The 27777-nt window shown below is 37.4% G+C and overlaps 1 protein-coding gene across 1 annotated transcript; it reads left to right on the forward strand.

Moving 5' to 3' along the window:
• Positions 1-648: 648 nt before the first annotated feature.
• Positions 649-26946, forward strand: LMNB1 (lamin B1). The gene is made up of 11 exons (XM_034409989.3): positions 649-2752; positions 11047-11203; positions 13018-13143; positions 13456-13626; positions 17490-17615; positions 18794-19014; positions 21001-21226; positions 22695-22799; positions 23154-23273; positions 23908-24024; positions 26275-26946. The coding sequence occupies exons 1-11, from the start codon at positions 2388-2390 to the stop codon at positions 26314-26316; spliced, it is 1776 nt and encodes a 591-aa protein (XP_034265880.1). The 5' UTR covers positions 649-2387; the 3' UTR covers positions 26317-26946.
• The last annotated feature ends 831 nt before the right edge of the window (positions 26947-27777 follow it).

Below are 27777 nucleotides of genomic sequence, written 5' to 3' on the forward strand. Positions count from 1 at the left end.
AGAGAGGCATTCTATTACCACTTCAGAGCAAACAAGCGTAGACTCATAATCAGAAGTATCTAACATATTTGTAGTATTTAGTTCCAATCTATAAGACTTTTCAGGAAGAAGTCTAATTGAATAAATAAGATTGATTCTGAACAGACAATTGTAGAATGACCGGTATGTGTCTTAGCAATTAATTAATTGCATATCAGCACAATCATGTACAGTAGCCTGATAATATTTTGATATTTACTCAGCAATACAGTAATTTTATACTAGATATATTTATATTTAAAAAATTTAAACTACCAAGATACATTAGCTATGTATTCCAGAAATGAGTAAAAAAATAACTATATTTTAACTGAACCTATTGTGTGAACCGAGCCACATAGTTAACTATTTGGAATGCAAATACTGGTATATTAATTTGGCTGAATTAGCCATGGTTAAGTATACATGAACACATTCTCAGATGTAATTTACACATAACACTTAAGCCAAAAAGACGCAACCTAAGGACTCAGAGAACCCATTTAAAATCTTAAAGTGTTCTTTTTCAGACATTTCTACTAAATAGTAATTTTTAATCTGTCTAGAGAAAATTACAAAAATGGAAGCAACCATAATTTTAACTCAATTTAAATGATAATTAGATTTTATTTTTTTATATATTTTTTTGCCCAGGAACTATTTATTTTGGGATGCAGCCCACATGCCTTCAAAGGTCAAATTTGTTTAATTCGGTTTTATTGTTTTTTAAATTTTGTATTTATGTATGTTATTGTTTGGCTGTTCATCGCCCTGAGTCCTTCGGGAGTAGGGTGGTATATAAATCAAATAAAGACTAAAGACTAAAGGTCAACTGCAGACATTAGCTCACAAAACGTTCATTCCTTCAGCCACAGGATTTGCGTTTAACTGACCACGTATGAAACCTATGGCTAGCCAACCAAATTTCTGGCTTAAGTTTGCTGTGTGAAGTTAGCCAGTTGTGAAAGTCAGCAAATAATCCTTACTGCCATGCATAACCTCAGGCTAAGCTTGACTTCAAAACTACACACTAAGCCATTATTCGCTTTAGTGTATAAATCACGACAGGCTGGCTTCACGTTCGGCCACAAAAACCTGACTAGCAATCCACAGCGGTTGGGATCACACCACAATAAAGCCACCACAAAAATCCCAACCCAGCTGTTGCTTAATGAGCTGGGTCAATCCAGACTTTCAACCCCTCAAACCTGCCCAGCCTTAATATCGAAAGCAAACCCAGGCAAAAGTCAATCAACAACTCCGGTTCAGACGCTGGGGCAGTCCAGCACTCCTTTTTTGACTGGGCACGTCGGCGAGGAATAAGGCTGCCATGTAGGACACCCGCATTAAAGAGGGGAAGGAGAAACTCAACACCGCGGCAGCAGCTGGGAAGGAAAACAAGAGCGGAGAACACAAGCGCGACCCCGGCTTCCTTCTCCTCCTCCCGGCCGGGGCGGGGGAGAGTGTGGGGGGGGAGGGGATGCAGCAGCAAAGAACAGCGGTAAAGCGAGCCGAGCAACGCGCGCGCGCGGGCGGGCGAAGGGTGGGTGGTGGAGCGGTGAAAGCGCGCGCGCCGCTATCTCGCTGACAGTTGCAAGTCTGCGCGTTTTGAATTTTGCGTCCCGATCGCCATAAACAGCGAAGCGGAGCGCGCTTCGCCGTCCGATTGGCTAAGATTCGGGCACGTGACATGGGGATCTGCGCGGAGAGGACGGGGGAAAATAGGGAGGGACGTGGGAGGGGGGGAGCCGAGGCGCGTGGCGGCCATATTGGTTTCGCGCTGAGCCCGCCTGTTTTGTGTTCCTTTCTACGCGGGAGGAGCGGCCGGAGGCTGTGCACCATCTCGGTTGGGTAGCTAGGTTTGCTCTTTCCAACGGCAAGCGCCAACGGGAGTCTGCGCGGGTCTTCTTCGAGGCATCTGCACTTTTCCTTCTGCCGTTTCCTTTTCCCTCCCTGTATTTCCCTCTCAGCACCTGCAGAAGCCTCATTTGTTTTCGCTCCTCCTCTTTCCTTTTCCTCCTTTTTCCCGCCTGGCTGCTTCCTTTCGCCTCCGCAGTTCATTCATTTGAAACCTTGGAGTTGTTTTTTCTTTCCCTTCACTTTTTACCCCCTCTTTTTCTACAGCTGAAGCAAGGGGCATTCTTAATATATTTTTTTTGGTTCGGGTTTCCTTGTAAAGTCTCCTTTCTTCTTTTAAAGCCGATTTGCTCCGCTGGGCTCGGGAGACGTCCTCGTCCTCCGACCCTCTTTTTTTTTCCCCCCCAGAAACTTTCGGGCCCCCTCCTTCGGCTCGAACCTACCGACATCGCCGGTTTCCCGCTTTGCCCTTCTTTTATCTTCATCTCGTTTCCCCGCGCTTTGTTTGCGCCATGGCGGCTGCTGTGGCGGCTTCCACACCGATAGGGCAGCGCACCCGGAGCAGTGCGGCTAGCACACCGCTTAGTCCGACCCGCATCACCCGCCTGCAAGAGAAAGAGGAATTGCGGGATCTCAATGACCGCCTGGCCGTTTACATCGATAAGGTGCGCAGCTTGGAGATCGAGAACAGCGCGCTCCACCTCCAAGTCACCGAGCGGGAAGAGGTGCGTGGCCGTGAACTCACCGGCCTTAAATCCCTCTATGAGTCCGAGCTGGCCGATGCCAGGCGCTCTTTGGACGACATGGCTCGGGAGAGAGCCAAACTGCAGATCGAGGTGGGCAAGATCCGCGCTGAACACGACCAGCTCCTTGGCAAGTAAGTGGCTGACTTTGGGGCCTTTTTAACACCCCCCCAAAAAAAACCATAGTAACTTTAACGGGAGAGCGTTCATTAAAGGGATGCAGGACGACCGTTCAGCCGGAGCCATGTGGTTTCCTGTCGTCCCTTAGAGACTCCCTTCTGTTGGTTTCTCACTAATGTAGCCACGTGATCGCCCATGAGGGTACATGATCCTGAGGATTTGGGGGTGGGGGGGTATTGGGTTTTGATGTAACCGATCAAGCCATCCTCTGTTATCCCCAATAATTGTCTCTCATTCATCTCCATTCTGCTCACTCCCCCCCCCCCCATGCATCCGTTGCCACTGACCATGGAGGCAGAAAATGAATAAATAACAGGCGAAGCGCTACAGCTTGGTTGAGGGTCTGTGGGTATTTTATATCTGATGTTACAGGATACGCGGGATATTAACAGAAGGCTATGTTAAGATTCCAACTTCAACATTTAGCTTTTCTATCATTCTGTGTTGTAAGTCCTTGTTTTGGAATCATTTGAAATTCAGATAAGATTCCAATCTAGTTCACAAATGAGAACCAAATGCTTGAAGGGAATGTTACTGCCTCCTCCCCTTTTCCCCCATTCATTTTTCTGGTGGTATATTAATTCAGTTTTACCATCTGGGCCATGTGCTTCCGCTCCTGCATTCTTACTTGACTGAATGAAAATAAGTTTCTGTTCTTCCCTCTGCTACAACTGTTTATTTTCTGAATGATCAGTTTTCATCTTTGGATTGATCATTCAATTTTGAATGGGAATAGTTGATTAACTGTAAAATTCAACATTTACTTGGGATCTAAATATGATTATTGTGTGATAATATTGGACTCTATAATATTGGATTTTGTAGAAGTCATTTCATTGGCCCACCTAGGCAAATATTGTTGATGCTGATTGGGAGCTGCTCTTCAGTTCTTACAAACAGGAGTTTCTCCAGCTCTATTTGGAGATACTAATGAAGGAATCTGGACCTCCATGCTATATACAATATCAAGTGTTCCACATTGTGAGATTGATTTGGTTTCATTAAAAAGCTTTCTGTCAAAGTCTCACTGTGTTTTTGAATGCTATTTAAAAATCTATTTTCTGTGAAAGAACTTGGTGAACTTGTGCATAGGTGTCAAAAGTATTAAAATCATGCACATTTACAAAAAAGATTCATATTTCCATTTTCAATAGTTAAGGAATGTCTGTCTGAAGATACTTGTGTGGTGCTACTCATTTGAACTTTGCTAAACAAAATTAGTGGACAAGTATGCACCTATTTGTAAATAAGAATCCTTGTATCATTGAAAGTGAAAATGCAAACAAATTAATTTTAAGGAAAGCAGTTATATTCTTAATTGTTGGGATATTGCAATTTTTTGTTCTTAAATGTTAGCTATATTTCTTTTGATAACTTGTTACTCCATTAAAATTAGAGTATTTCATTTATAGTTTTGACATGTTATGTTTCTAGGGCAACGTCTCATAAATTGGTACCTTCTTCATTTGTTGATTTAAATATATATAATTTGCCATCAACAAACACTCCTAGTTTTAAAGTCCAAAGTATGTGTTGGCATCTGATTGAAAAATGTTAATAAGTTATGCATTCATTGCAAATATGTATGGTATCTGATCCTAATGGTTGGTTACAAAAATATAAAAAACCAGTAATAGCATACCCATATATTTGCAAAACTTGGAGTAAAACAGTATGCTTTAGTTGCCATCCTAATCTGAATGAGGTGGAAGGCACTTCAACTTCAGCAATGTATGCCATTAATGTAGATTCTTCAGTACAGTTGATTTTATGATTGGTTTATCTATAGCACTATATCAATCAGATTTGAGAGATCCAAGTATATTTAATAAGTCTTGCAAAATGGCTTTGCGTTGTGGAGAATTGGACAGATTCAATTTGAGATAAGCAGCTTTACTCACAACCAAGGTACCTCCTATTAAAGTTTTGAGACTAGCTCTTCCACTTCACCAGAGGCATAGGTGGAAACATCTTTTCTGCCTGTACATCAAAGCAGCTGCTTCAAGGGCCCTGATGAGGTGTTGTTTAGTAATGGACATTTTGCACAGCACTGGTGTTAACTGATTCTTTATTATTTGTATAGATTTTTTTCAGGGTGTTCACTTTCTGCTTCTTTCTATTAAGTAGGTTATTTCTCCATAGTAAAATGTTTATATCATGAAAATTAGAAAAAGGAGCAGGTAGCCTTGTGGTTACCTAGCAGGTAGATCCTGAAGATGAAACTTGAATACTTTGGCCACCTAATGAGAAGGAAGGACTGACTCAGACAGTAGCCTGGGAAAATAGATGTGTCTTTTCATATAGTTAGGTAGGCCCTTTAATTTTAATCTTTAATTTTAATTACTATTAACCTTTCTTATTCAAAAGTGGTTATGCAATTAAGCTACTTGGAACAGACTGCAGATAGTCTTTGAGTTACAACTATAATTTAGCCTAGTTGTAAGTCATGGTCACAAGTTGATGTGACTGAATTTGAAGTTATTGTTGGGTTTTTTGCAACTGTCATTAAGCAACTGTCAGTAGTTTAAATGAATCAATTTACTCCTATAGGCAGTTTTTCAGTGGAAATTGGCAAAAAGAAAAAAAGATCACAAATAGTGGTCTTGTGACCACTGCAAACAGCTGCAAAGGTGAGCTGGTTTGTAAACATCCAAATACAATCATGTGATTGCAGGGAGGGTTGTACAGCTGTTGTAACTCCAAAAAATGGGTCATAAATAGCTCGGGGATGTCCATTGTAACTTTAAATGGTCATTAAACGACCAGTTGTACTACCTGTAGATTAGAACTATAACTAGACTATCTGGCCAAATCTAACAGGATTACAGTTATAGAAGACTTTTTCTTTCTTTCCATCTTTACACTGGAATGATAAAATCTGTTACATCCACCAAAAGGGCAGACAAAAATGATTTTAGATGTGCATCTTGAATCCCTAGTTTACTACTATGCTAAGAAAATGTGGTATAAATGCATATTTTCATTTCACATCTTTCAATCACTGTCTTTAATATGCTATAAATTAAGAGTTCAAAGCTTTGCTGTCATGATACTCAAAACACCTGTTTTATCATTTTTGCCTTTTCAGCAAGTTTGGTTTTGTATGAGTGTAGGTGGATTGGTACTTGCCTTGGGAAAGTTTCTGTCAAGCATTAATAATAGCTTCATATGAAGTATTTTATAAAGTGAGGTATGCTCAGATATTAAAATCTATGTTTAGGAAGAAAAGTAACCAAGCTGCCTGCTGCAGATCAGTTGATTTGTTTTGCAGAGAAGAAGCAGTATAACAAATGTTATAGAGCTGGGTATGTAATTTTGGGATTTGATGGGTTTGCAATTGATATCCTGTGAATTGCATCTATATTTTGAATAGTAATGTAAAACTATATAAAGAAAGCTGGATAAATAAATAATACAATGCTTATATATTTGAATTAGAGTAAATTATGTGTGTGTGTGGATGTATGTATGTATGTATGTATGTATGTATGTATGTATACCGGTAGTTGCAAAACATGTAATACATTTGTATTATTCCAATACAGTAATATTTGAACATTATTGATTAAAAATTATTAACTGTAATATTTAGAAAATTAGACCATTGAAGTTAACAAAGAGGGGTATTATTATATGTATATTATTTAGAATATATGTTAGAGAAAAATATTTAGTTTAGATAACATAAGGTAAATGTTTATACTTTCACAGGTTTATATAATATATTAAATTTCCTCATATTGGTTCCTGATATGTCTTTATAATACTAATAACAATTTCATGCGAAATTATCATCTTAAATAAACATTCTAAGAAAGGGTTAGAATTGGTTTATTACGATTTGCCACTTCAGAATGTATGCTTGCATACATCCTTTATGAATGTGACAAATAGGATGGTCAAATCTTTTTTTCTTTAATCCTATATGTCAGAATTTCGAAAATTTTTCAAATACATGATTACTGAACTAATATTTGTTCTTTAATGTTCAGCCTCTAAAGTTCAAGATTGTTATTGTTTCTATTTATAGATTCTAAAATACAGTAAAACAAGAAAGTCTAGAGAGAGAACAGATGAGCATATTAGCATTGTAGGCAATACTGCATAGTTGTTTAGTTATTTTTTTATTTACTAAAGTTGACTTCTCTTACAAGAACACCAGAAGATAATCATATTTGAAAACATATAAAAAGAAAATACAACATAACAAACAATTCGAAGCAAAGATCTCAGATATAGGATTAAGGATTTTTTTTAAAAAAAAAAATTCTCCCCATCTAAAAGACAATGGAGTTATATATAACACGCTTGTGCATAATAATAGGAAATTGAGTTATTTTGTTGGGAATAGCCATAGGCAAGCACTGAGTCAATAGAAACTTCTGGAAGTTGAGCTTGATAATAAGTTTAAGAGTTATAGTACTTGTGAACTTCCATTCTATGAGAATGGGAAAATATGCCTGTTCCCAGTAGTGATAAATAGAAAATGTAATGCCTTAGTTTCAGTATTACATTGGGAATAATAAAACGCAATGTAATGATGTAACAGTTTGTTGTATGTTCCAATATGTTGTTCCTTATATCTTTTGTTTAGCCACCAATATAATGCATATAAATTACAATAGGAAAAGCAAATTTGGTGACGAAAAAAGATTATAGAGTTTTGGAAAAAGACGTATTATGTAGTATTATCAAGATTGTCCAAGATCATATAGAAAATGGCAAGAATGGCAGTTTTTCTTTACAATGGGAAACTAAGCTGCCCTTCAATAAACTGAGGCATCTGTAATATTTTAATAAAAATAGTTGTCCAGCCCATCTTTTAGAATTAATACATGAGTAGTAAAAAATACCAAAAACATTAGCTTCAAATCCACTTCAAATATAAACATTGAATTTGTCCAATTTTAACATTCAATAATAAGATTGCTAGCTTCTTAGGGGTGTCATTTCCATTAAAATAGATTGTTCCATTGTTTAAAAAAAGATATTTATGAAATAATGTTAAAATATATCATTGCCTTTAGACAATGACTTAATTGATTCAACAAGTATAAACTATTATTCATTTGGTGCATAGGACAACTGTTCCACAAGCAAAATTGAAACAGATGTTTCATGTCCCACATAGTGGAATATCTCATTAGGAGAGAAAGGCTAAATACATTCTTTCAGTTGTAGGCTGCAAATGTCCCATGCTGCAAACACCCCATGCCAAAATCCTGCTTGGATTTCAGGATGCACCTTTGTCAGCAAATCTCCCCCCCCCCCAAAAAAAAACACAGAGGGAGTCTTCTCAACAGGTAGCAGCAGCTTGTGACTTCCTTTGCCTGCTTTCCTATTGACTTTCTGGGGAAGCCAGCAGGGAAGATTATGAATGGTGATCACATGATTGCAGGTGCTTGTCAGTCAAATTGTAAGAGTGGATGAGTTACCAAGTGTCCAGAGTTGCCAAGTGCCTTCATTTAACTCTCTTGTAATTATGAATGGTGGTTAAGCAAGAACTACTTTTAGCAAAAGGAGGTAATATTTTTGTTTTAATTGCATTAAGTCTTGGGTGTGCTGTGTATTAGCAGCTTTCTTCTCCCATTCTCAGAAGAACAGTGGAAGTTAGTTTAACTCTAAGAGAAAGCCATGCATGTGTTAAAAATGTGACTAGTCATTTCGTTCAAATACTATGCTGTGGATATGACAAGCCACAGAAAGAAGCCATAGGTATATGGAGAAAGGAAGAGATGAACATTTATTTCTGAAGAGGTTGTTGTTAGGTAGCTGTTCACAGTCACCGAACAAAGAATAAATCAGTCATTTAAAAATATATATGTAGCCAGTGATCTCCAGTTTCTTGTATAGGGTTCTGATAACCAACCTAGATTTTTGTGGGTTGATTTTATCTGGCTATCAGCCAGCTGTAGGAAAGGTTTTGATAGAAACAGAGGAAGGAAAACCAAATGGAAGTCACCACATTCTTTTTTAAAAATCCACTTGAGGGGGAAATTCCTGCTTCTGCTTTGTTCTTTAGAGTTTGAAGTTTCCATGTTAGCTGTTTCAGGATCTAAACCTGGAATTTCACTTCATACATTATGTTCTTTATAGTAAAGAAATACTAAGAAAAAGTAAATATAAAAATAGTTCAGTGACCAGATGAATTTTTCATTAGTCAGTTTCCTCTAATACAGGTAGTCATAGAATATATCACAGGAAGAGATTTTGAAAGTCTTCTAATAGGTACTTGACTTACCTCCCCCGCAATCACATGACTGCATTTTACAACATTTTTATCAAATAGCACTTAGCAATAGCACTTAGACTTATATACCGCTTCATAGAGCTTTTACAGCCCTCTTTAAGCAGTTTACAGAGTCAGCATGTTGCCCCCAACAATCTGGGTTGTCATTTTACTCACCTCAGAAGGATGGAAGACTGAGTCAACCTTGAGCTGGTGAGATTTGAACTGCCGAACAGCAGCTAGCAGTCAGTGGAAATAGCCTGCAGTGCTGTACTCTAACCGCTGCGCCCCCTCAGCTCACTGTCCTGCCTTTTATTTCCTGTTTTCTGCAAAATGGGGCCACAGCGAATCATTGGTTTGCTTCATCATGACTGTAGTTTTCATATATTGATGTGGCAAAAAAGGTCATAAAATCAGATCAGTCATGTGAATGATCTGTTTTATGACCATCACAACACTCCCTTAGGTGAGATGGGCCATGCAGAAATGTAATTAATAAATATTTGTTACCAGTTTTTTAGTAGCTGTAAAGCCAGTAACTATTCTAAGCTGCCTTACTGAATAATTTTCATGTTACTGTATTTGATAGATTTTTTTCTTATGTTCCCATATATCCAATTTTGCCTTTATTCTTTCAGGAATAGGATATAAAATAAAATCAGTGTTTACCTGATTCATCTCCAACTTTCTCTTTGTTTTGCAAATCTTTCTATCACAGCTCTAAGGGGTATATAGATGAAATACTTGGCATGTAGAGTTTTATACTTGCCCAAGATTTTAGTTTAGTTTTTCCCTCTAAAATGCAGGTGATATTTAAGTTTAACATCTCTGTTAACTTAATTAAAAGCATTTGAACCAAAAGTGCTTGCACTGCACAAGAAGTTAAGAGACTGTAGTTAATATGTTTGTAGGCTAATGATACCAGGCAGCAGATTTTAACCACCAACCTAATATAAATTAGGGGCATTTGATGCTATAATTTAATTCTACTTAAACACGCTATAACATAAGACTTCTCCATTCTTTCCTTGCTAAAATCCTAATAAGATTAAGCACACACTAAATATCTTCAGGACACTGAAGTTTTGATAAACTTTGCTGTATTAATGAAATCTACATACCTGCAAATAAATAACCACTAGCAATAGACTTTACAGTGCTTTACACCCCTCTCTAAACAGAGTCAGCATATTGCCCCCAACAATCTGGGTTTTTATTTTACCCACCTCGATAGGATGGAAGGCTGAGTGCCAAATTGCAGGCAGTCAGCAGAAGTAGCCTGCAATACTGCACTCTAGCCACTGCACCACCATGGCTTATTTGTTGCTGTTCTTAGATTTTGTGTGATTTCACTGTAATTCAAGAGCTTTATTTATTGAAAAGGTGAACATGAAATACAAACATACTTTTTGTCATGTTTAGAACAAAATTAGTTCCAATTAAAATATTTTGTACCTGAAAACACAATCCCATCAGTGCCCAAGAGCAAATCCAGATTGGATATACATATTGTACTGATGATTAAAACAAGTAAACAATTGTTCCAGTAGTCTTTTGATTTGTACAATCTCAGTTTCATCAACTCACAGCTGCTTATCAAATAAAGCACAACATATATGCAACCCACCCATATGAATTAGATTTTTCCCATTGTAAAGTTTTAAAGCAAAAAGAGCAACTTTTCCAGCAGGTACCTGCATCTTTTATTTGGCCTTTTTTTCCTTTTTACCCTCTTGATTGTGCTTATAAATAAACCAATTTATCTACATTAATAGCAGCAGGGATATTACTGCATTACTGTGTTGTCCTGGGAGCAGTGTGGGGGGAAAAGCTACATCACAACTCTTGGAACAGCTGGATCCTTACAATGTTTCTTAATATCAAATATATCTAATTAGAATAAGCCTGTTTCATTCCGAACTTTTTGCTGTACCTAAAGTTAATTTGTTGCAAATTAACTATAGGTTAATTCATTTTCCACATTCTTAATCTTTGAACTGAACTTCTGATTTGTCTTAGCTATGCAAAAAAAGAATCTGATCTGAATTGTGCTCTGGCAAAGCTTCGGGAATTTGAAGCTTCTCTAAATGCAAAAGAAGCAGCCCTTGCTACAGCACTTGGTGATAAAAAAAGTCTGGAAGGGGAGCTTGAGGATTTAAAGGATCAGATTACTCAGGTAAGTCATAAGCAGTTATATTTTCAAACGGTTGGTTTTTGTATTTTTATTCTTAGTGGATGTCATAATTGGTATAAATACGTACTACATGACTGCACAGTATATAATTTGGAAAAATAATCTGCCATTGCTTATTAAACTGTTTTACTAAAGTAGTAGCAGCAACTATATACAGTGCATTCCTAATTGTTTACATTTTCAGTGATAGTCTGTTACGTGTGTAAGGCTTAGGCCTATACGTTGCCTTTTCCTTAGGATTATATCAATATTTGATGGTTTAATCATAGCTAAAATGTTGCATCTCAATTTTAATAAAGTAGGGTTCTTTAAATTAACTATAGTTAAAACTAGAATAGCCATAGTTTACTGAATTTAATTTAAAATGGAAATCTCTAGAGCAGGGGTGTCAAACTGGATTTCTTTAAGGGCCGGATCAGCATTGCAGTTCTCCTCCACTGGGGAGTGGGGAGCCCTCTGCCCTGTTTTTGGCGTGAACAGCCACCTGCAGCATTTTGCCAGCTAAAACGGGATGTGGGGGGCCACACACACACCCGTGCCTCGTTTTCAGTCTCCATGACCTCCAGGAGCACTCTTCCTGCCAAAAATGGTTTTGGCTGGCGGAGGCACTGCAGGCAGGTCCTTTGATATTTCCAGGCTGGCCCCACGGGCCGGATTTAAGCATCCCACGGCCCAGACTTGGCCCATGGGCCTTGAGTTTGACACCCCTGCTCTAGAGGTGTGGTCCCTGTTCATACTAGAGGAAAGAAATCCTTGCCAAACATGAGCCCTGACTCATTCACAGAATTGTCCTCTCTGAAGGGTGGTCACCTATACAGGTAGTCCTTGACTTAGAACAGTTCATTTAGTGACTGTTCAAAGTTACAACAGCATTGAAAAAAGTGACATGACCGTTTTTCAGACTTAACCATTGCAGCATCCCATGGTCACATGATCAAAATTCAGCTGCTTGGCAACTGGTTCATATTTATGACGGTTGCAGTGTCCTGGGGTCATGTGATCAGTTTCTGCAGCCTTCTGGCAAGCAAAATCAATGGGGAAGCCAGATTCACTTAACAAGTGGGTGACTAACTTAACAAATGCAATGATTGACTTAATAACTGTGGAAAGAAAAGTTGTAAAATGGGGAAACTTACTTAACAAATGTTTCGCTTAGCAACATAAATTTTGGGCTCAATTGTGGTTGTTTCTCGAGGACTACCTGTAATAGGCTAGACTTTCAGCCGTAATGGAGCCTACCCATTACATTTGTAAGTTGTAGTGGTCATAAAACAGGTCATGCATGTGACTGGCCCAGTTTTACAACGTTTGTTGCTGCAGTCATTAAAGGCCCACTGCAGTTGCTAAGCGAACCATTTAATGTCTATGAACAAATAACTGGAAGTAATGCAGGTTTACAACTGAAATGTCCTAAAATGCAGTTGCATGATTGGTGGATGCTGCAAATGGCCATAAATGCGGACCAGTTGCTGAGACTCCGAAATATGCAGCTGTCGGAACTTCAGAACAGCATCATCGTAGGGAGGTCTGTAGAAGGGCGGTATAGAAATCTGAAAAATAAAATAAAAATAAATAAATTACTTAATATGGTCACTAAGTGACCAGTTGTAAATTGAGAAGTTGTATACTTAGAATTTAGAAATTAAAGAAATTTCAAATATTTATATTACTAAGCAGGTTTTGAATACTGTGACTGGTCAATTATATAAATACTAAATCAGATGATACTTTATTCTTTCCTGTAGTGGTATTATCGCAAATTTGTGCTATAATTTTATTTTAATATTCCTTTCAAGCTTGAAGCTGCTTTAGCAGCTGCCAAGAAACAATTGGTGGATGAAACATTATTGAAAGTGGATCTCGAAAACCGCTGTCAAAGTTTGATTGAAGACTTGGAATTTCGAAAAAATATGTATGAAGAGGTAATGAGTTGAGATTTTAAAACCAAAACATTTTTTCAGTTAGGTTAGATAAACCATTATTTTACCTATGTTTGTGGCTCACAGATCCTCTTTGAGCACATCTTCGACATTAACATGGCAAAGCACATAATGCTAGCCTCTGTTACCAGTAGAAGTAGTTTTGAGGAGGATTGCTAGCATGAGAAAAGTTGAAGATCCTAACCTTGTAACCCAGTATTACAGCCCTAACATAATATGACAGCCTGATAAGATTCCTACTTTTTTTTTAAAAAAGGGAATGCTTTTAATATAACTTTATTTATTTATTCTTAGGAAATAAATGAAACAAGAAGGAAACATGAGACTCGCCTTGTTGAGGTGGACTCTGGGCGTATGATAGAGTATGAATACAAACTGAGTCAAGCACTGAAAGAAATGAGAGAGCAACATGATGCGCAAGTGAAACTTTACAAAGAGGAGCTTGAAGAAACATACCATGCCAAAGTACCTACATTTGAATATTTTCAGATTTTTTGACTAGCTGAAAACTTTCCAATGCAGATGATATATATTGACTGTAGAAATGATAAACTAGAATTCTGACTTGTTAAAAATTGTTACGGGTTTTGTGTGCTCTTAGTTCCTGCTACAGTACTAAATAACATATTACAGTTGGTACTACCTTTGCTTTCTTTAAGCATAGTCATTTAATTATCTTTGCAGGTTTTGTATTTTGTGATTTTCTCCACTTTCTATTTTGCTTTCTCCGGGTACTGCAATGTACACTATCCAGACTTTTTTTTTTGTCTTTCTTATCAGCAATTGTTAAGTCTGGGTGTTATGTGTCAGATACTTATCTATTTGAATTCTAAAGTTCGAGAGTACCTTATCTTCTTCATTTTTAGTTCTTTATCTATTAGCGGTCTAATCAGTTCTTATTATTTCATTTTCCTTCAATTTCATTATCATAGCTTACCGTTTTCTCTAAAAATGCAACAAAAAATCTCTTCTTTCCATATCTCATCTATAATCTATAGGTCATTATTTAGTGCTGATCAAGAAAAGGCCATTAAAAGCTGCTAGAAACAATTTTTTTAAAGTTTGGTTGAATAAATTCAATAAATTTATTTTGGTATTTATTTATTTTGGTATTTATTTATTTATTTATTTATTTATTTATTTATTTATTTATTTTGGTATTTATTTATTTTAGCCTTGGTAGTACAGTGGTCTAAGGCACCCTGTTATTAAGCTGGTTATTAAGACCAGCTGCCTGCAATTACTGCAGGTTCGAATCTCGCCAAGGCTCAAGGTTGACTCAGCCTTCCATCCTTTCTAAGGTAGGTAAATTGAGGACCCAGTTGTGGGGGCAATAAGCTGACTTTGTATAAATATACAAAAGAATGAAGGCTATTGCTTAGCGCATTGTAAGCCGCCCTGAGTCTCCGGAGAAGGGCGGCATATAAATCAAATTAAAAGCTAACTAACTAAATAAATAAATAAAGCCACATCTTATAAATGTTTTTAATTTTATGAAGTTTATTATTTTAAGTAGTGTCCCAGAAACTGCTTGGTTGAATAAATTCAATCAATCAATCAATCAAGCCAATGTTATAAATGTTTTTCATTTTGTGAAGTTTATTATTTTTAAGTAGTGTCCCAGAAACTGATTTCTTTTCATTCTCTTTTGTAATTCGAAAACAAAATTATCCAAAGTTCTGAGTGAAATCTACACATCCAAGTTGCACTTTATTATTGATATGTTCCTTTTAGCTATTATAACATCAACTTGTTTCATTTGTAAATTCTGTATACCATCTTAGTCAATATTGTATCCAGTTAATTTTAAACCCATGTCCAAAGCAGTCTGATTCTCAATTGTATCCTTTTTTGAGCTCATTTTTGTAATAACAAACAATCTAAAAAGAAACTTCTGAGTACATTGTCAAACATCCTTGAATTCTTCTGAGTTAAAATATTTTCCTCCATTTTGTATTAATGGCTCTTCTTTAATCATAATCTTTAGTTCTTTCTGATTGCTTCTAGTAATCTGTCTTCAAATCTATTCTGGCAATGTTTTTCTCTAATCCACAATATCTGCCCAAGGAAAGATTTCTTACATTTTTCAATCAGAATTGAGTTGGAAGGGACCTTGGAGGTCTACTAGTCCAACCCCCTGCTCAAGCAGGAGACCCTATACCTGTGATGGCGAACCTATGGCATGCGTGCCACAGGTGGCACGTGGAGCCATATCTGTGGGCATACGAGTGTTGCTCTAGCTCAGATCCAGCGCGCATGAGCATGCCGGCCAGCTGATTTTTGGGCCTTCCGGGCCCACTGGAAGTTGGGAAACAGGCCATTTCCAGCCTCTTGAGGGCCTCCAGCCAGCTAGGGGAAGCCGTTTTTGCCCTCCCCAGGTTCCAAGAAAGCCTCTGGAGCCTGGGGGGGGCGAAAAATGGACCTTCCGGGCCCACCGGTAACCTTTTTGCCGTCGCATGCCTAAAGCAGGGGGGGGAGCGTGCGGCATGCGCACAGGGGTGGGGCGCAGGGGGGCATTGAATTATGGGTGTGGGCACATGTGTGCTTGACTCCCCCGCACTCCCCCCGCTTTTGGCACGCAATGGCAAAAAGGTTAGCCATCACTGCCCTATACCATTTCAGATAAGTGTCCAGTCGCTTAAAAACCTCCAGTGATGAAGTACCCACAACTTCTGATGGTAAACTGTTCCACTGGTTAATTGTTCTCACTATTAGGAAGTTTCTCCTTAATTCCAGGTTGCTTCTCTCCTTGATTAGTTTCCCTCCATTGTTTCTTGTCCTGCCCCCTGGTGCTTTGAAAAATAAGTTGACCCCCTCCTCTTTGTGGCAACCTCTCAAATACTGGAATACTAGTATCATGTTCCCCCCCAGTCCTTCTTTTCTCTAGACTAGCCAAACCCAAATCTTGCAACTGTTTCTTCATATGTTTTAGACTCAAGGCCTTTAATCATCTTAGTTGCTCTTCTTTGCACTTTTTCCAAAGTCTCAACATCCTTTTTGTAAGGTGGTGACCAAAACTGGATGCGCTATTCCAGGTGCGGCCTTACTAAGGCTTTATAAAGCGGTACATGTGATTTTGATTCTGTGCCTCTGTTTAACAACCAAGGATTGCTAATTTAATTTTAAGATTGTTAACTTAAATTCAAAATCTTCATGTATTTTATATGAAATATATATTTTAAGCAAACCACAGAAAACATTCTTATAATTCCTAAATCTTATTGCCAGTCAATCCGGTCTGTTAGTACATTTAAAAACTTTCCAGAATCAGTATCCTAATCACCCTTTTGTTGCTTATTTCTAAATAAAAATTTCTTGTAAGTTCTTAAATTTACATGAAACTTCTTTAGCTGAATATTAAAAGAAACTCACCAGGGTATAAAATGTATCCTGAAGATTGTTAAAATCCAGAAAGCAATCCATATACAGTGAAAGTAAGAAAGAAAGTGGGTGAACTCTGTCCCCTTTGAAGGCCCTGATTGCAGCTTGTGCAAAGCTGACCTAGCTCCCCAAGCTCTAAAACCACCGGAAGATTCTCTCCTTAATCTGGAGAAGAATTTGAGGAGTGGATTCATTCCTCTCTTCTTTCCACAGAGATTGGTCATTGATTCAGCTCTCTTGCAGAGCCATCTTCAGTTCACCATTCTTCCTGTGGAAGTTGGAGGTCACCTCCTCCCTTTTACATGTTTCCCAAATTCTGTGTGAGAAGCTAAAAGGGCTCTTCACATGATAATGCATTTAATTCAGTGTTATTCTTGTTGAGGAAGTCCTAGCATGGCTAACATTTGCTTTCCCCTGGCTGAATCATTAGTAGATAAAGGAATTACATGCTTACTATGTTTTGTTGCCTGTATGTTTAGCCCTAAAGTATAACAGCGCAGAGTGTTCTTAAAGCAGTAGATAACTTATTTCATGTGATTGCACTGGATTTTTTAAACAAACAAGCTGAAATTGTTGAATAACTGAAATTTCACTGAACTGGAATATTTTTTTAAACTATTAAGCACCAGTGTGCTGCCCTTTGCCAGTGAACTGTTAACACCCTGTTTCAATTATCTTAGATCCTGTTATATCTGCTTATTAAATATTGAATTAATAAGTATAGTGAAAATGTTGTTCGGAAAAAAAATAGTATTCTGAATACTTTTGATGGTTGGAAGATCATTCACCAGCAAAATATTACGTAAATTATTTGTTGTCATCTTGCCAGCCTGAGAGGTTTCCTGTATTACGTAACTTAATTCTGTTACATGTTTTTTAAGAGTAAGTACTTGTTACTATATTTGTTGACAAAGTAACTGGAATGCTTTCTCTGTGCCTTTCTGTAGCTTGAAAACGCAAGATTCTCCTCTGAAATGTGTAGCTCAGCAGCTAACACCGTAAGAGAAGAACTTACAGAAAGTCGCATGCGCATTGATAGCCTCTCTTCCCAACTGGCTGTTTTACAGAAAGAGGTAAGGAATTTAAGATTCTAAGGGAATACTAGCAGGTCCTAACTAGATAGATTTGTATTTCTCTCTGACAATTAAAAATGGAAGACAGTATATCTCAACTGTATTACTTTTCAGGACAAGGGATTATTTTGCTTTTATTGCAAATATCAATGAGGGAGTTTCTTGGTCTTCCTTCTGCTTTTAAGAGAAGAAAGAGGGTGACAGAATAGAACTGTGTCTGTCAGCAGTCAATCCTCCTTAAACATTTTGGGGTGAATGTTAGACACATCTGAATTGGGATGTTTTCCATTGAATAAATTGTGCTGATTCCTTTGTAGTTAATTTAATTTTAATTCTTAATTTGTATTTTAGTTCCAATGTCTTGCACAGTAGGTATTCTTATCAAAATGATTGCTTTGGCTTTCGACTGACTTTTGGTTGTGTAAAAGTAGTACTATCAGAGAAGAGTGAGCAATGTTTTTAACATAAATTATTTTTCTTTAAAAATATTTTTCTTATTTTATTTGAGGAAGATAATATAAAATTGTGCTAGCAAAAAGTTGAATATTTTAAACTACATCATTTGGTATAAATCACCTTGGTAAATTTTAAAATAAGTACATATTTTAAAATGTAATGCAGCATACAGTACATTAAATGGCTTTTATAGGAAGAGATATTTAATTTGCTTTAGAGTAAATAATACTTAATCCTTATATTGCACTGTGTTATATTTAGTATTTAGCCAAGATGTTAATGCATGGGAAAATAGCTGAATTCTGAATATTAAAAAGAATTGTTCTGCAAATGAGATTGTTTTGTAATCATTCAGTGATATGCATGGCTTATTCTTGCCCCAAACAGGAAATACATATGTTTATTTCCTTTTGTGTTAGATTTCTTAATAATTAGTGGAAATATATATTTTTGGGGCATAGGGGACAAATTAATTCCTTCATGCTAATTATTTTATGTACAAAACAGATATAAAATTATTTCATGTCTTTCGGTTTCAGTTTTTAATAGCGTCTTTCCATATATATATATATATATATATATATATATATATATATATATATATATATATATATATATATATATATATATATATATATATATATATATATATATATATATATATATATATATATTCTCAGAAATTAAATTGCTGAGGTTTTTGTTTTGTTTGTAATTTTTAGTCTAGAGGATGGCTAGAGAGGATGCAAGAACTGGAGGACATCCTGGCTAAAGAAAGGGACACCTTCCGCAGGACACTCTCTGACAAAGAGAGAGAGATGGCAGAGATACGAGATCAGATGCAACAGCAGTTGAATGATTATGAACAACTGCTAGATGTAAAATTGGCTCTGGATATGGAAATCAATGCCTATAGGAAGCTGTTGGAGGGTGAAGAAGAAAGGTAAAGATCATTTAATCTTTCTATTCACTAAACACTTATCCACTTCTGAAGGTCAGGAGAGACCTTGATGACAAGAGATATGTGTACGGTTTTAACAAATGAGGTCAAAATGGAAAAGATCCTCTTTGCCAAATTTTCTCCTAGGATTTCTGTAATCACTCTTACATTTGTTAGCTTAGCCATGTATGATATGTAAAACAGCTAAAATCCAACTACAACTCTTTTGCTGTAAGGAAGTATATCGTATAAATAACAGTACTGAAATAGTATTGATCTGGATTTTGTAAGTATTCTAATCACTAGGAAAAATTGCTCTTGGTAGGGAATAGTTTTGCTAATGGGAAGTTACAGGTAGTCCTTGACTTAACAACTACAACGGAGCCCAAAATGTATGTTGCTAAGTGAGAAATTTGTTAAGTGAGTTTTGCTCCATTTTACAACTTTTCTTGCCACCGTTGTTAAGTGATTCAGGGCAATTGTTAAATTAATAATGTGGTTAAGTGAATCTGGTTTCCCCATTGACTTTGCTTGCCAGAAGGTTGCAGAAGGGGATCACATGATCCTGGACACTGCACAGGTCATAAATATGAGTCAGTTGTCAAGCATCCAAGTATAAATCACATTACTATAGAGATGCTGCAATGGTCATGAGTGAAAAATGGTCATAAGTCACATTTTTCAGAGCTGTTGTAACTGAACGGTCAGTAAATTAACTGCGGTAAGTTGAGGATTACCTGTATTTGTTAAAACCACTTAATAAAAATACTTAATGGTAGCTGGTGTAAAATCTGAAAACAAAACATTCTCGATGTGAGGACAAACTAGCTTGGATTTGCTGGATATCAGATCATTTCCACATGCATGTGCACTTGTCACTGTAATCAGTTCAAAGAGGATTAAAGTGCAACTCTGGGTGTACGCACAATGGAAAGTGTGTTCTGGAAATTTTTCGAATCCAGCCCACAGGGTACTTAGATCTGTCTCACAGGGCTGCCCTGGAAGCGGCGAAAGACTAGCCCGCGATACGCAGCCCTCCCAAGCTCCATTTTCTCTGGCAGAGGGTTGCAGGAGGCCGTCGCAGCCAGAAACTGAGCTTGGGAGCCTGTTTTCGCTGGCAGAGCACTTGTGCCACCACAGGCATCCCCAACACTAGTGACGTCGAGCTGGCCATGCTCCCCCTCCCCCCGAGGTCAAACACAACCCTGATGCAGCCCTCAATGAAATGGAGTTTGACACCCCTGATCTAAATGAACTCTAGAGCAGACTAATTGGAAAAATTGAACAAGGCTTTAGCAGCCTCTCCCTTCCTCCTAAATTCCTAAATGGCCTGCAGGTCACCAGTCTGCCAATCTTATCTATGTCCTCTTAGCCACCACACCTGTTAATATTCTAGGTTTTTTTTTCCATCCAACTGCCAAACCACTGTTGCTTATGATGCTCGTGTATTGGTGTGAAAGTACTATACAAATTCACAGACGTGTTTTGGGCACAGAAGAACTTGCATGGTTGTAAATATTGCCCTTTCCAATTTTTCAGCCTACTTGTTATGAGCTAGCAGTCTTGAGGTTTAGAAGAAGATTTATTACTCCTTTTTCTTTCCTAGTTCAGTTTCGGATTGCTTTGTTTTGCATCTCCAACAGAAAATCCATGTGTGGCATTTTTTTCTCTCTACTACTCCTCATCTAAAATGTATGCTGCTGAATAAAGGACAATTTAATACTTTATTCTTTGGCTAGCCCTTGTTTTAAAACCTCTTAAAAACTAGCCTCAGTTCATAATGTTGGTTATGCAGGAAGGAGTGGAGATAATAACAAAACTGTTTGTACTGGGAAATGTAAGCCTGTATGTTAATTTAAATATAGATTGAGTTATTTTATTCATGAGCTGGGTTCACAAACCTTACTATGAACTTTTACCAGCCCGTAACACCAGATGGATGGAGACATGGTTGGAAAAAACCCTGTATTCATGAATTTGTCTCCTCAGGTTGAATCTTACTCCCAGCCCATCTTCTCGTGTAACTGTCTCTCGGGCATCATCAAGCCGTAGTGTTCGTACAACGAGGGGAAAGAGGAAGAGGGTTGATGTAGAAGAATCGGAGGCCAGTAGTAGTGTTAGTATCTCTCACTCAGCTTCTGCCACTGGAAATATCTGTATTGAGGAGATAGATGTAGATGGGAAATTTATCCGCTTGAAGAACACTTCTGATCAGGTATGTTAATTATGTGCTAAGACTTAGTATTGATTTGTTTTTGATTATATAGTGTATATAAACTCAGCCACTGAAAGGTTATTTTAAATCTGTTTACTGAAAAGTTTTAGTTCTATAATCCCAGTGGTGACATATTTTATTAAACAATTCATTCTTCTCCAACCTGCATGTGCCAAATTCCCTAATTCTCAGAAATTGCCATGCTGGCTAAGGACTATTCGGAATTGAAATTTATATAACTAGAGCTGTGATGGCGAACCTATGGCATGCACGCCAGAGATGGCATGCAGTGCCCTCTGATGGCACGTAAGCCATTGCCCCAGTTCAGCTCTGCTGCGCATGTGTGCACACCTCACCAGCCAGCTGGTCTTCGGGTCTCTGCTGGGCATGGGTGGGGCTGACGCGCATGTGCAGAGTTGCATGCGGGGGTGGGGCGCATGCGGGGGTCCGCGCGCACATTGCATTTTGGGGGTTCGGGTAGGTGTGCTTTGGGCACTCGGTCCGGAAAAGGTTACCCATCCTATATACTATACTATACCCGTGATGGCAAAGCTATGGCGCACATGCCATAGGTGGCACGCAGCACCTCTCTGGGCACACGAGCCATCGCCCCAGTTTAGCTTCACTGCATGCACGCGCGCTGGCCAGCTGATCCGTCAGATCTCTGCCGCACATGTGTATGTGTGGGGCACTTGCGAGGGGGGGCTGCGGGGGGCTGCGTGCGCATTTCATTTTGGGGGTTCAGGCATGCGCAAACATGCACACACGCATTCTTTGAGCATTCAGTCCGGAAAAGGTTAGCCATCCCTGAACTAGAGGATGGATAAGGCTGACATAAGATAGAGACAGGAATTTAAAGCCTTTCAGAAACTACAAATGTAGCATTATTTCATTGCCCATGATAAGGGAACTGTTGGAAGATGAAGTTAAGGGTTCCTGGAAGCCCTAAAGTTTAAAGGGTTCTCTTAAAGTTTAGCTACAGCATATAGTGTTGCATGATTCAACTTTCTGTGAATAAACTGCCAATCTAGAAAAACTATTGTACTTATTCTTTGTTAATTGTTAAAAAGGATAGAGTATATGCAAAATATATTGTATATGTCAGTAATTCTATTAATCTGAATGGCTTAATGGGTAGAAATATATACTGTAGGTACTCCTGGCTAAGCCAAGAATTTTAGGTTCCAAAATATACTCCAAAATTGGTTTGGAGTATCTATCTGTAGACCAAAGCTGTGGACCAGATTTTTTAAACCTATCATAGCATTAAAATTGTGCAATTTTAAAACTTGCAACATAAAAATTTGCAGTTTCCTGCCTGTCACTATGGTTAAAAAATTAAAGTTAGATTTATCTGCAGTTGATGCATTTTTGTGGTATTTTGGTTGAAAGTTAAAGGGTTGGCTTATCCATGTTCATGTATTGTAATTGCCTAATATAGATCTTTTTGTCCTCTGATTTAATTTAGGATCAACCAATGGGAGGCTGGGAGATGATCAGAAAAATAGGAGATGTTTCTGTGAATTATAAGTATACCTCAAGATATGTGCTGAAGGCAGGCCAGACTGTTACAGTAAGTGAGATCAACTTTGTGGAACTCAAAATGTAGCTTGTTAATAAAATATAATCTGGACAACAACTAGAACGTCCAGATGGAATGGAAGAACTAATTAAAATATGTGTAAATTAATTCTAATCTATATTATGAGTGTCATTCGGACTCTTTTCCCTAAGAAAATGAAGCCTGCTATTGATTATAGGTCAATGTCTTTAAACTGTTATTTTGCTTAAAATTTCTGGCAATTTGTATCCAAAAACATGCAGTTTTGGTGCATTTTGTCTTTTAACCTTAAATGTAAATTGAGATGCAAAGATACTTACTGGCAGATATATATTAATTTTGTACGATCTGTTTTATTTTTCTCAGATATGGGCTGCTAATGCTGGAATAACAGCCAGTCCTCCCTCTGACCTCATCTGGAAGAACCAGAATTCCTGGGGCACTGGCAAAGATGTGAAAGTTGTTCTGAAAAACTCTCAGGGAGAGGTAACGTAGATACATATGACTCCATTACCTTGATACAATTTAATTTATTTTGTTAAAAAAGGATGTGACCGAATAGCGGAATGAGGCTGTGATTTTCCTTTTAATATATAGTATACTTCTCCAAGTGATTTATATATTTATAGCAGAAGTACATGCTTACAGTAGATAATGGTGGATAAAAATCAATGATTTTTTTTAAAAAATCAAAAAAATCAGATTTTTTTAATTTAAATCGGATTTTTTTGATTTTTATCGAATTTATTTTAATAAAAGACTTTTGGAGTAAAAATCTATCATAAGATAGTTTTCTATTTAAGATACATAAATAATTTAGTTTATTCAGCATGAAATGGAGCTTAGTTATGTAGCATGAGGCTGTATATTCTGCATCACTGGGACTATCGGTGAGTCAACAGTGGGTCAAAGGAGTAGCAGAGATGACAGTTGCTCTTTAAAAATTATGATTTAAATCGAGTTGATTTAAATCAAGCCTTTTTACTAGTGATTTAAATCATGATTTAAATTGTGATTTAAATCAACTCGATTTAAATCAAATCCACCCTGGTAGATAATAATTTAAAAAGTCCTGAAATAGTTTGAATGTTTGATAATAACCCAGAAATGTCTATTATAGGAAGTTGCTCAGAGAAGCACCGTCTTCAAAACAACTTTACTTGAAGCTGAAGAGGGGGAAGAAGTAGAAGAAGAACCAGTTGAAGCTGTAGAAGAGGAAGATCTATTTCACCAGCAGGTCTCCTATAATTTCAAATATCTAAAAAAATTGTATCTTCTGAATAATGTAAGGGGTTTTGCAGAAAACCAGGCTAGGAATACATTTAATTGTTTAACAAACTGACATAGATATCTTACAAATAAAATAAATAAAATTCAAAGAATCTACTACAGACACAGATCCCAACAACTTTTCTGACAGTTCTAGCTATAATGTGATATTAACGTTTGCTAGGGTTTTGCTGATTTTTGGCTGTTGGTAATCTAGAGCAGGGGTGTCAAACTCACGTCGTTGTCACGTGATGTACCATGACTTTCTTCCCTTTTGCTAAACCGGGTGGGCGTGGCCAGCACGTGACACATCCAGCCCGTGGGCCGTGAGTTTGACACCCCGATCTACAGGGTAAAGAAGGAACTATTAACTATCCATTTGAAAGATCAGTAGGGGAAGAAAGACCTATCACTCCATCCTCATTAGTAAAGCCACAAGCGAAGGAGCCATCACCAGGCTGATTGATAAGCACATGAAATACGGCCAGGCAAATATCACCATGTCTATCCAGATCTACATTAACCATCTTTAGCTCATGAGGTAGTAGAGAATGAACTGGGAAGAGTGTACGTCTCTGCTTGTTTATGTTCAAAATGCTTTTCAGTTATTCCGGTTTTCCTCAGTGTACGTTTAGTCTTCTGTTTAGCCGGTTCCTAATTTGAATTGAAATGTCCCAGTTTTTCCCTAAACTTACTTTAGAGCAGTGTTTCCCAACTCTGGCAAATTTAAGATGAGTGGATTTCAGCTTCCAGAATACTCCAGGCAGCATTCTGTATGGGAAATTTTGAGAGTTCAGGGACATATTTCTTAAAGTTGCTGAGGTTGGGAAACATTGGTCTAGATCAGGGACCCCCAACTCCTCGCCATGTGGCCTTTTTGGAACCGGGCTGCGTGAGAGGTGGACTAGAGTGCACACACAGCTCCACTTGCACAATAGGTGGGTTGGCATGCATACATGCTACCCCACAGCCTGCTTCCCTGCCCCAGCTGGATCTAGCCTGGTCTAGATCATAGCCTGCTCCATGATTTTAATGTTTTAAGCACTGTTTACATAGGCCTGGTTTAAAGATGCTAAATTATAGTTATTAAAATAGTTTTGAGAGCCATAAGCAAATTCAGAACTGAGCTCTCTTAGATCCAAGCCATTGTAAACAGCCATGGCACTACGTGTAATATTTGTCTTGTGACCATCTTGTATTTTTTTGAGGGGTGTGTACAACATAGACAACTTTTGCAGTGTTTTGTTTTTTTGAATTCAAAATAAGCACTTGTGACTCAGAGGTTCGCAAACCTGCAAATAATCATGTTTTAATAAACTGGAATATTTTGTTTGTTCCAGGGTTTGGCATAAAAATGTTGGAGGGATCTTAAAGGGCTAGTAGAAAAAAACTTATGCACCTCTCCTGTCTTCACATGAGCTATGAGCTGCCTTGCTTCTCAAACCTCTCAGTGCCTTTCCCTATACTTGAATTCAACTGGGGAATCTACAAGTGGCAAGCATATACTGTGCTGCAGTTGACATGCCCTCCCCCAGCTCCAGATCTTCTCACCAATTTCTCTTCCATCCTCCTTGTGGCCATTGCACATTATGCCCATACATTGAAGAGCAGCATGTCCAACCACTTTCCCCCCTGGCAGTACCTTCCTTTCCTTGTGTTTCCTTAGCTATAATCAAGTGGCCTTGCTTGCTTTTCCCAGTCATTCCAACACTGTTATGCCTGGAACACTCCACATTTCAGGCCCATGTCTGGACAAAATGTGTGCTTTATTCTAGACAAAGACTCAAAACTTTTCTATCCATGCTACAACCCCACGTTTAAAAAATAGTTTCTAGCAACAATGTAGAATTTAGTTGTATTTCAGCTTTTGCATATGAAGACTTGTTCAAGATTTTGAAGGAAGTAGTTGTCCATGTGTTTCTGATATTGTATGCACGATATTGTTCAAATATAGAGAGGAGAGATGCCCCTTACATAATAGCTGTCAAACAGAATTTATATTGTTTCATGCAAATAATTTTAATACTCTTGAATTGTTCCATGTTTTCCTCCTGTGACAGAACATAAAATGCATTGGTAATAAGATTCAGACATGCTTATTATTTATAGTATTATAATTTGGGAAAATAGGCAGGTTATTCATTATATTGAATGTATATCAAACTTTACAGTTTTATGTATCAGTTACAGTCTTAACAATTTTTTATATTTAAAATAGGGAGACCCACGAGGAGCCAACAGAAGCTGTGCAATCATGTAAATGCCAATCATCTAGTCCTCACTTATGCTAATCCCTTCCTGCAGAGGAGAACCTTCTTGGAAGCACAACATATTTTTGTATTTCCTTTTGTGAATTTTAAAGCTGTGTCTGGCCTTAATTTCCTTTCTCCCAGAGATGGAGGTTTTTGTATGTCAAATCATATATATAGCTTTTTGAAATGTGAAATATTGACACTGAACTATGTACTGTTTTTTCAAAAAAACAACCCTCATTTTTACGGTGGCCCTTTTTTAATATCCTTGTTAAAAAAAATACTTGTGTGGGGTTTGGTTGTTAGTCTAGCCATCTACTCTCTATCTTTTTACATTCTTACATGCTTTTTGGAAGGGGAAGGAAAGTGCTTTCAACAAATTTTTGTATGGAAAACTTTTGTATTTTAGCAATCAAGATACACAAATTTTACTCAAAATATTTGTAAAGAAAATTGTCGTCCATTAGTTACATCATAAATAGAAGGATGAAGGACTCTATAAAACTATTTGACTAGTTTTACTTAGCAATTTAATCAGGAAATGGGCTTATGTTAATGTGTGATGTGTGTTTTTAAATTCTAGTGTAACTTGCATACTTTTTCATGTCATATTAACAATAAAAGCTATCTTAAGAAGGCTTGCATGTTAATACTTTGGGGGGGAAGTTGAATTTTTAGTTAGAAAATATAGAATAATCAATGTTTGTTAGCGAGGAAATCAATTGTTTAATAACTGGGTATCTTAGATGAATTGGTGTTTTTAGATTTTATAAAGTATTCGTCATCTTACTTGTAAAACCCACAAGAAAATGTGTTTTTTGGGGGATGGGAAGGGCTGGATGGGAGGGTTTAATCAGGAGTAGTATTCATGGAAAGTTAAATAGGCTTACAAGAGAGAGAGTAATGCTTACAATGCAGATCAGTGAAAATGGCACTGCTCTGTCTTTCTTCAAGAGGATAGAAAGATCATATGACCTTGTATCCCTGTATAAGGCAGGCTTGTAGAGTAGGTAATGGCCTCCTACTCTGGAAGCCTGAATGGTCATGCAAAGTCTAACAAGCCCTTACTCAGCTCTTTTCCCATATTAAGAATATTTAAAACTACATCTCTTGTTTAGTTTTTTTTTTTAAACCACAACATATTAATCTTTTAGTCTTATGAGTATCACTGCTCCAGCATTGTTATTGTACTAACAGAATTCTTTACAGATACAGAATCTCCTTCCTAGATGTTGGAAATCCATTCTTCTCAACCCATTATGCATAATTTGGACTTCCTCTGCTACATAGGAGCCTCACTTTTTGCTAATGACCCTGTTTTGTTTGCAGGTTGATCTGTCCTGGATCTTTTGAAGAAATTATATTATAAAAGGGGGGGGGGAATTCACTCATTGCTCACATTCACAAAACCATCAAAGATTTTCTACTGTTACTATATTCTAGTATTTCTATTAAATTTTGCTAATGGT

Source organism: Pantherophis guttatus, chromosome 2 (assembly GCF_059756535.1).
Source record: "Pantherophis guttatus breed Tessera chromosome 2, ASM5975653v1, whole genome shotgun sequence".
NCBI classification, from domain to species: domain Eukaryota; kingdom Metazoa; phylum Chordata; class Lepidosauria; order Squamata; family Colubridae; genus Pantherophis; species Pantherophis guttatus.

Excerpts from the sequence above, each read along its gene's own strand:
- LMNB1 (XM_034409989.3), top strand. The coding sequence starts at position 2,388 with ATGGCGGCTGCTGTGGCGGCTTCCACACCGATAGGGCAGCGCACCCGG. Across the intron at positions 13,627-17,489 it reads AAGAAACATACCATGCCAAA|CTTGAAAACGCAAGATTCTC; the intron begins GTACCTACATTT and ends GCCTTTCTGTAG. Across the intron at positions 17,616-18,793 it reads TGGCTGTTTTACAGAAAGAG|TCTAGAGGATGGCTAGAGAG; the intron begins GTAAGGAATTTA and ends TGTAATTTTTAG.